Source organism: Nomascus leucogenys, chromosome 11, assembly GCF_006542625.1.
Source record: "Nomascus leucogenys isolate Asia chromosome 11, Asia_NLE_v1, whole genome shotgun sequence".
Classification (NCBI taxonomy): Eukaryota; Metazoa; Chordata; class Mammalia; order Primates; family Hylobatidae; genus Nomascus; species Nomascus leucogenys.
Window position 1 is genome coordinate 40,590,299 of NC_044391.1, and position 10,344 is coordinate 40,600,642.

The window sequence follows — 10,344 nt, forward strand, 5'->3', positions numbered from 1 at the left end:
ACTAGCAGAATATTTGGTTCGGTTTCCAGCACTTAATTTTGCCAAAATCTGCTTTAACATTGGGCAACTAACTGTAAAAGATGATCAGCCTAAATGACTCCCTGTAGATGGTAAGGGCTCTGATTATTTTTAGATTCCTCAGAAAGCTTAATTATGTCTTTCAAATATGATTTCATTTAGATCTTTTTATGGCTTACATGTCTGAATACTAATAGTAATCTGATAGCTATGGGGAACTTAGTTTGAGACCAAAAGGCAGTGTTCCATCAGTAGAGAGTATATAAATAAATCGCCTCCAAGCAACATCTCAGATGGTATTTAGATTCTAAATGTTCAAATGACTTTAAGATTTCAAAAACAAATTATTTTAATTTTCCAGAAGTAACTGACACCATTAGGTCTTAAAAAAAACCTGGTTGAAGTTACTGAAAAGCCAATATCTACTCATATTTCTATCAATGTTAGTTTAGGAGATAATAAATAGTAAAACTATTTTAATGTAGTGGGTATTACATACAAAAACCCTTGTATTAAAAATTAGCTGGGTGTGGTGGCACATGCCTGTAATCCCAGCTACTTGGGAGTCTGAGGCAGGAGAATCGCTTGAACCAGGGAGTTGGAGGTTGCAGTGAGCTGAGATTGCACCACTGCACTCCAGCCTGGCGACAGAGCGAGACTCCATCTCAAACAAACAAACAAACAAACAAAAAGCTTGTATTAAAGGTGCACTGATTTTATGCATTTAACATGAGGAAAACTAAAATTAAAATAATGCTTAGAAAAGTTGAGGGTCAGAATATGGAGGTATACTCGATTTAAGTTCAGGACGTGGATCATTTTGTCTTACCTCTATTGGTATTTGATGAAAGGAATAAGTCAATCCCTTTCTATGTGACTCTGATCCTTACCTGGGTTCAAATTACTCTGAGTAAAATTATTATGAAAATATCTTAAAAGACTACATTTGAGGCAGTTCCCAAACATGTAAACTTACAAATAGCAAAGCATTTATAAACTATTAAAGTTTTTTTAAGAAGGGTGGATAATTCCTCTATTGATAATAGGAAAATAACTTTTCATTTAGAAGTTTTTTAGGTATCATTTACAACGATGAAGAGGTATTCACTGGAGGAATATTATTTGCTTACTAGGAACAAAATGTATTAGAATATAAGGGAGAAGACTAAGGAAAATGGGTGGCTGTGTTTACTCTTCAGGACTTAGGAATGTTGATGGTCCCTGGTCTACATAATTTTGCTTTATTTCTCGTTTTCAAAACTGGTTCTTTCAACAAAATATTAAGAATTCCTAGATTGGAATTACTTTTTTTTCTTTTTATTTATTCAACACTTTCAGAAGATTTTTTAAAAAAGAATGATGTTTAATTTCCAGGGGAACTTGAATTGGTGGAAGAATAAGAAAAAACAACACTCTATGGGGCTTTGTTGTTGTTTGGTGTTAGCTGTTTATGTATTTTTCTCGTTTACCTGTTTATCCTGATGTTCTTATGGTAGAGTTGGAAAAATTATTGGTGGAAAGACACAGTAAAAGTAAAAAAACATCTTGGGAGTGGGGGCTCATTTCAGAGCTAATCCAGGTCCTATGAAAAGGAAAACTAAGAAAAGTTTTAAATATTCGAAGTACTAATGAAGGGGCTGGGAAACAGGCAAATCCCTGCAATGCTAGAGGGTGGGAGAGTGAACTGGCAGAACCCACCAAGAAGGGAATCTGGCCATTTATATCCACAAACTTGAATCCGGAAATTTCACTTCTAGGTATCAAATATTATGAAATAATAATAGACAGAGAAGACATTTACAAGAATGCTCTTAGCAGCATCATTTATTTTTTAAAAGGAAATAGCTATCTATCTGTAAAGGGCTGGTGTTGTGATACATGGATATGACAATAAGATATGGTAATCAAAATCACATTTGAATAATATTTAAAGTTAAGGGAAAACATTGCACCTTCTATAATGCCAAGTGGAAAAATATCAGTGTCCCAACGTATCTCGAATTAGTTAAATATATTGAATTTATAACTGCACAGGGAAAAAAAGACTGGAAAGAAATAGATGAAAATGCTAATAGTATGGTAATGTGGAGTGATTCGAATTTTTTCTTTTTTGAAATTTTGTTTTCCAAAATTTCTAGGATGAGTATATGTTACTTATTAATGAAATGAATTCTATTTCTGAAAGCGTGATTAAGAGAATTGTGTGTTCGCACAGGCGCCTGCCTATTCCTGTGTGTAATAAGGGGCGAAATAAAGTGTTGGAATAATCACTGGGGATTATCCTTTAGGATTACTGAATTTATGTTTAGGTGGGCATTATTCAGTCGGGTTCCTCTCCTCAGTTACCCACTCCCTTCTGAAAGACCCCAGTTCTGGTACTAGCACGTCACCTAGTAGGAAGAATCCTGGAATGGCACAGGTCCAAACTAGAGGCGGCCTCTCAGCATGGACCCGCTTCAACCTCATCTGCATGGCAGGCGTTTTGCAAGGCGTCAGAAGGCATCTCCTCTTTGGACTTTTTGTCTCCCCTGGTAGTCTCTAGAAGCCATTAGAGTGAAAGCTAACTTTCCTCCCTACAGCTGAAAATGTAAAAGTGAGCGCTCAGGCGGCCCTGCTCCTAGAAAGATCCAGGCCCCTTCATACCCCAACCCCTGGCCGGGGGACAGTTGGTAGCGCTGGCTGGGGGCGAAGCTGCAGGGCGCCCAAGGCCCCCTGCGGCCCAGGAGTGACCCGAGTGCACTCGCTCCTTACACTGGCCTGGGGCCTTAAGGCCCTGGAACACGGAAGCTGATGCTGCACTTTAGATGCAAAGCGTAGATTTGCACTCTAGCTAAGGCACTGAATGAACACCACTGTGGCCCTGGGACAAGGAGCTATGGTCCCTCTGGGATCAACTAGGTGGAGAAGGGGAGGGAGAAAGGAAGAGAGAGGGCTCGCGCGCTGGAGAGAGGAAGGTACGGGAGGGAGAGGGAATGGAAGACAGGAAGGGTGTCCCTTCTCAGAGGTCGCACTTCGTCAGCAGTTCCTCTCGACTGCTCTGACTTCCATATTTCCTTTCCTCAGTTCCTGGACAAGCCTCGGAGGACCAGACAGAACCCTCTGGCTATCAGAAAAGCTCGCACCCCCGGCACCGTTGCGGCGTCTGCTTCAGACCCTCCGCGCAGGCGCCCGCTGGAGCGCCTGCTGGGGATGGCGTACCACCGACCCTTGAGGCTTTTTAAAAAGTAAGAATTTCTACTTGATTATCTCTATGAAAAAAAAATGTAAAGAGGAGAGGTTAGATTTTATAGAAGCTCCAAAGTCTGCCATTTGCGAGGAGGGTCACTTCCCACCCACCCAGCCCACGGAAGCTCTTAGGAGCAGCCTGAACGGCCCCGACTCATCCTCACGCTCTCTGACTTCCGCGCTCGCCCGTGACCCCGACTTCACTTAGGGCGGTCGCGTAGATATGAACTCTACAGCAGCCACTCTGCTCAGGGGATGTGGGGATCTTACAATCTCGACCCCGACCTCCAAAAGGCCAGACGTTCTGTCTTGGGGCGTCCCTCCCGGCCCTTTAGCCTCACCCAGTGCCCGGTCCTGACACACCCCAGCACTACCAGACGAGGAAGGGCAGACTCTCCACACCAGGCTCAGCCGCTTTCCTTCTTCTCACAGCTCTCCAAGAGCTCGGTCATGAAGGAGATGTAGACGATGGCCAGGCGGAGGGTCTCGATTCGGGACAGCCTTTTCTCGTAAGCAAACGTGGGCACTTTCCTCCGCAGCTGGTCAAAGGCCTCGTTGAGGTTGAACATCCGCTTCCTTTCGCGGATGTTGGCGGCCTGGCGCTGGGCGTAGGTGATCACCCTTTTCCTCTTGGGGCGGCCTAATAGGGAGACACCTCTTCCGCGCTCCTCTTCCTCCTCCTCTTCTCCGTCCCCCTGGTCCACTTCGCACTCCTCTTCTTCTGGTTCCCCCTCTTCAAACCGCGCCATCCTCCTGGGTCTTCCCTCTCGGAGCGCAAGGGCTGGGTCCCCCAGGGAGACCCCGGGTGCGAAGTCGCAGAGGAGAGGGCGTCTCGGGGAGGCCAGGGACAGGTCTGTGACGAAGTCCAGCACCGTAGCGTCCACGCAGCTCTCCGGATAGGCCGCCATCGCTTCGGCTTGGCCCTGCCTCTCATCGGTTTTCCGCAGGGAGGGGCGAGGCTGCTGGTGGGGATTCTTAACAGCCTTGAATCTGATGGGGCACCATCATCGAAGGGCCAGGGAACATTAAATATTTATAACCAAGCTGATAACAGGATTAGTCGCACCGATAAGGAATGCTCTGACAACGTCCCTTCTCTCGAAGCTTATGGAAGATGACAAGCTTGAGCACGCTTGGAAGACTCAAAGGGACAGGCCTCCAGTTCTGAGATCCTTTTCTCTGCGCCACCCGGGACAGTTCCTTGTTGGCAACAACCCCCAGCTCTTACCTGCTGTGCTTTTTGTGTCTGTCTTCACCCCTGCAGCCAACTAATGTTCTCCAGGATCCTTAACTCGTGTAGTTCTTTAATTTCATGTTGGATTTTCAAAGCGAGGATGTTTTCCACCGCGATGGCTTCTCCTTGACTTCAGGGTAGGAGTCTTGAATCTTGCCACCATCTGCCAATGGATGTGGAGCAAGTGCATGTGCTTTTAATGATGTCCTGAAGAGGGGCCCTGCCTGCCTGGGATCCAGGGGAGCTGTTTGTCTGGTATCCCAGTGCAGCGGCTGCTGAAAGGCAAGACCTTCCATTAGCTTAAGTAAGCATGGCAGGGGGGCCGAGAGTGCATTCCCCAGAGTCGCTGTTGGAACCGGCTTTCTTTTTCTTTCCAGGGCATCGCAAATAGCTCTCCTGCCACGTTACAAACCCTGACTTCCAAAGTCTGTTTGGATGCAATCAGCCTAACAATTGAGATACTTGACTTTCCTTTCCCTACCTTTACCTCCTACTCATATAAAATAGAGGATTTTATTCCAAGAGGAAAAGTTATGACGGCAATAAAATGAGAAATTTAAGCTCAGGATATTTTCTATGCTAGGGCTTTGCTGTATACTTTTCAGTGTGGGGGACAAAGCAAACTCTCCTCAAAAACAAAACCACTTCAAGCTCTTTTCAGAAATGCGATTTGCCCTTGATAAGCCAAAGAGTCAATCAGCTCACCCTCTGCTGAGGAGTCTTCGGACTTTTAAATTGCGGATTGAGTATTTGTTCCTGAACAAAGAAAAAAACCTAACACTTCCATCTGGCGTATTTTCCTCATTGATTTGTATTGTCCTACAGTAAGATTTAAGTGCAGAAACAATGATTTATTGAAGTATATTTATGGGAGCTTTTTGGCTATCGTTAGATCGTTATTTTTGAGATAAGAAAGAGATTTTAAATTTGGCATAAGAAAAATAAGAGTTACTCATTTTATATTATCTCTAGTATCCCTAATATTTTAACAAAAGGGTTCTTTTTCTTTGTTTGCCAATAACTATATTTACTTAATTATTCAGTACTGTGTAAAGATTTATTTAAAAGACCCATTGTGTCAAAGTGACAGATTAGAAGATAATTTTAAAGGTAGATTAGAAGAAATAGCCTAAAAAGATGAATGTAGAAACATCCCGGTTCAAAAGGGAACTGCCCAGGGCATCAGTTCCTATTAAGGGGGTAAGTCGTGGCTATGATGGTTCACTCAGTACATTGGACAGCTCCCAGAAACCAGAAACCGCCTATTTCTAACAGGTAATCTCAATTCATTTTCTTCTTCGTAGCCTCTCTCTGTGTAATCAAAACAGTATAATCTTTAATTCTTCTTCTTCTTTTAACCCATTTGTGTCTGGTGTCTCTCGATCTTTTAATAGATTTTATCTTCTTTTGCTTGTGTTTACTCTTCATTCTCCAGTTTGAATTGTGATAACTCAGGCAGAGAATAATTGAAATTTGTAATCCTGGAAGATGTTAAAGAGAATGAGATCTTTGGTTATTACTTAGTTGATTTTTGCTAAGCTTCTTTCAAAGGGAAGGCTGAAAAATAAAAACTAATAGGATTGTCAACAGTGGCTATGAAGCTAGTAAATGGGAGAACTGATTTTTGTTGCAAAAAAGTAGTAACATGCTTTCTAACCCTTGTTTAAATTAATATGCTATTAAATATTTGGACAAATTTATTGTTGATTTTTAAATTATGTTAAATGCTTCTCAGTGACTTATTTTTTATTCATTTACAACCTATTTGCAAGGGGATTAAACACCTCAGTCAAGTGAGAATCTAGTTTCACAACATAATACACTGGAAAACTTAATGAAGGAAAACATGGTCGATATTTACATTTAAAATTTCATAAAATGGGGGTCAGAAGCCTTCATGAGGCTAAAGAGATAGTTTCACTGGACAGAACTCCTTTATGATTTTAGCGAAGGGAATGTATCTTTCTTGCTTGCCTGCCTGCCTGCCTGCCTGCCTGCCTGCTTTCCTTCCTTCCTTCCTTCCTTCCTTCCTTCCTTCCTTCCTTCCTTCCTTCCTTCCTTCCTTCCTTCCTTCCTTCCTTCTTTCGTTCCTTCCTCTCTCCCTCCCTCCCCTTCCTCTGTGTTCTAGACCTATAGTTTATAGTTATTCAGTGACCTATAGGGAGGTATTTATAAAAAGTTTGATAACTCCTTCACAAATTTTACTCAAAATATTTCAAGAAATGATTATGAAATGACAAGCAGTTTTGCTTATTTGATTATCTAGTTTATTTCTATTGACCATTCCTATTAGACATAAAACTTTTTGTTTATACTATTAAACTGTTCAGAATCAAAGCAAAAAGAAAAAAAAATGACCAAGAATAACTTAAGCAATAATTCTTGAATGAGCTGAAGCTTGGGTTTAATGGTGCTAAGGGGAGAAAGGTAGACAAATAAAGCATCCAGGGAGTAAAGCAAATATATAAATCTCCACAATTAAAAAAACCCTGCCTTTCCTTCCTCATGTCCCTTCCTCTATTATTCCAGAAACATTAACTTTTAGGGCAAATGATAAAGATATGACGAAGGTAGATGTCTGTGATGATTGTAGGAGAAAGGCATAAGCACTCCTTCCGCTGACCTGGAGAAGGGACCTGTGTCTTCTTCCTATTCAATTTCAAATTATGTGGGGCTGTGACCATGGCTGGTTTTAGAGATAGAAGAATATATATCCATTTATTTTGTTTTTTTCATTTCATATTTTAGGTAAACTTTTTTGAAGCTCAGTGTATGTACTTTAAAATTCACAAATTATATACGTGCAGCTTCATGAATTTTCAAAGTGAATGTATCCATGGAACCAGTGCCCAAATGAAGAAATGGAATGCCTTTTTGAAGTTTGAGGTAATGTAAAAACAGTTAAGTCTTAAGTTTATAGTTTGAGACTGTTTCACAAAGTGAGCATATGCATAATCTATAAAAATAAATTATATTCTGTATACTCTTGTGTCTTTCGGTCAATATTTTATTTATGCAATTTGTGCATATTCTCATTGTTGAATAGTATTTCATTGTGTAAATATACCACTATTTATTTGTTCTTTCCTTTTCTTGTTGGTGGACATTTGGATAGTTTCCAATTTTTAGTCACTATAAATAGCAGTGTCATAGAGGTTATTGTACATATCTTTTTGTGAGTACATTTATCCTTTCCTGTTAGGGATACACCTGGAATTGGAATAGATTATGCATATGTTCAATTTTAGTGGTTACTATAAAATTGTTTTCCAAAATGGTTGTAATAATTTACACTGTCACAAATGATATATTGGAGTTCCAATTTCTTCACATCCTCGCCAATACTTGCCATTTTCTGTCTTTTTAATTTAAGCTGTCTTAAAGATGTGTATGGGTATCACATTTCAGTTTTAATTTACATTTCCCTGATGATAAGTAAAATTGAGCACCATTTCATGTTAGCCGATTAGTTACTGACTCTTTAATAAAGTACCGCTCCAATGTTTTTTGGATTTTTCTAATTTAAAAAATTGATTTGTATGAATATTCTGGGTATAAGTTCCATGTCAGATGTATGTAAAGTAAATATATTCTCCCTACTCTGTGGCTTTCCTTTTCACTCTCTTTATGGTATATTCAAAAATTTCAGGCCAGGTGTGGTGGCTCACACCTGTAAACCTAGCACTTTGGGAGGCCGAGGCGGGCGGATCACGAGGTCAGGAGATCGAGACCATCCTGGCTAACACGGTGAAACTCCGTCTCTACTAAAAATACAAAAAAATTAGCCAGGCATGGTAGCGGGTGCCTGTAGTCCGAGCTACTCGGGAGGCTGAGGCAGGAGAATGGCGTGAACCTGGGAGGCGGAGCTTGCAGTGAGCCGAGATCACACCACTGCACTCCAGTCTAGGCGAGAGTGAGACTCCGTCTCAAAAAAAAAAAAAAAAAATTCATTTATATTTTTTCCAATTTTTATGGCAGTAAAATACATATAACATAAAATTTATCACTTTATCTATTTTTAAGTGTACAGTTCAGTGGTATTAAATACATTCATAATATTGTGCAACCATCACCATCATCCATCTCAAGAACTCTTTTAATTTTATAAAACGGAAACTCCATATTCATTAAAAAAGGAACTCCTCATTCTCTCCTTTCCTCAGCCCCTGGCAACCACCATTCTACTTCCTGTCTCTTTAAATTTGACTGCTCTGGGTAGCTCATACAAGTGGAATTATACAGTATTTGTCTTTTTGTGACTGGCTTATTTCACTTAGCATAATGTTCTAAAGAGTCATCTATATTTTAACACACATTAGAATTTCCTTTCTTTTTAGGGTTGAATGATATTCCACTGTATGTATATGCCACACTTTGATTACCCATTCATTTGTTGATGGACACTTGGGTTGCTTCCAGATTTTAGTTATTGTGAATAATGCTGCTATAAACATGGATATCCACAAATCATTTTGAGACCCTGTTTTCAATTTTTTTGGATGTGTCCCCAGAAGTGGAATTGCTAATAATATGGTAACACTATTTTTAATTTTAAAAATAATTTTGTATTCTTTAACCAACCTCTTTCTATCCTCCCCTCCCACTACCCTTCCAAGACTCTGAAAACCCACAATTCCATTCTCTACTTCATGAGCTCAACATTTTTGGCACCCACATGTGAATAAGACCATATGAATAAGAAAAATACCACATATTTTTCTGTGCCTGATTTATTTCATTTAACATAGTGTCCTTCAGGCTCATTTGTGCTGCTGTCTAGTTTTAATTTTTTGAGGAACCACTAAACTGTTTTTCACAGTGGCTCTACCATTTTACATTCCCACCAACACTGTGGAAAGGCTCCAGTTACTCCACATCCTCAGCAACACTTGTTTTATGTTTGTTTGTTTGTTTAGATAGTAGCCACCTTTATGGGTGTGTTTGTATCCTATTATAGCTTTGATTTGCATTTCCCTAATGATTAGTGATGTTGAGGATCTTTTTATATGCCTATTGTCTATTTGTGTATCTTTTTTTTGAGAAATGTCTCTTCAGGTCTTTCACTCATTTTTGAATTGGGTTGTTTGTTTCTTTTTTTCCAAGACCTTTATTGGACAAAAACTTTCTATGATTCATTCCATGTGTTATACATTTTGAAACCCTGTATACATCTGAAAAGTATTCTGAGAAAAATAATAATTGTTTCTTTATGTATATGTAAGTGAAAATGTTCTCTATATATCCTGGATATCAATCTTTTATCAGATACATGATTTTCAAATACTTTTCTCACTCTATAAGTTGTCTTCTTACTCTATTAATGGTGTCTTTTGATGCGCAAAAGTTTTACATTTTCATGAAGTCCAATTTGTCTATATTTTCTTTTTGCTTGGGCCTTTGGTATCATATCTAAGAAATCACTGCCACATCCTATGTTGTAAATCTTTTTTTTTTTTTTTCTAAGAGGTTTTAGTTTTAGGTCTTATGTTTAGGTCCTTGATCCGTTTCAACGTAGTTTTTGTATATGGTGTTAGGTAAGGGTCCAGCTTCATTCTTTTACATGAGTATATTCAGTTTTCCTGATACCGTTTGTTAAAAAAAAAACTATCTTTTCTCTATTGAATGATCTTGGTATCCTTGTCAAAAATCATTTGACCATATATGTGAGGGTTTATTTCTGGGCATTCTATTCTATTTCATTGGTTTATTTGCCTGTCTTTATGTAAGAACCACATTGTTTTGTTTACTGTAGCTTTGTAGTAAATTTTGAAATCAGGAAGTATGAATAATTTAATATCCGTAGATGAAAAGAAGTTCTTATTTTTAGTGTAGTCAAAATTACGATTTTTTAGTCCTTAGTGTTGTTT

General features: G+C 39.4%; 1 protein-coding gene across 1 annotated transcript; it reads right to left on the reverse strand.

Moving 5' to 3' along the window:
- Window positions 1–3,576: 3,576 nt before the first annotated feature.
- On the reverse strand, window positions 3,577–4,204 carry FERD3L (Fer3 like bHLH transcription factor). The gene has a single exon (XM_003252620.2). The coding sequence runs from the start codon at window positions 4,149–4,151 to the stop codon at window positions 3,651–3,653; it is 501 nt and encodes a 166-aa protein (XP_003252668.1). The 5' UTR covers window positions 4,152–4,204; the 3' UTR covers window positions 3,577–3,650.
- Window positions 4,205–10,344: the final 6,140 nt, after the last annotated feature.

Excerpts from the sequence above, each read along its gene's own strand:
- FERD3L (XM_003252620.2), bottom strand. The coding sequence starts at position 4,151 with ATGGCGGCCTATCCGGAGAGCTGCGTGGACGCTACGGTGCTGGACTTC.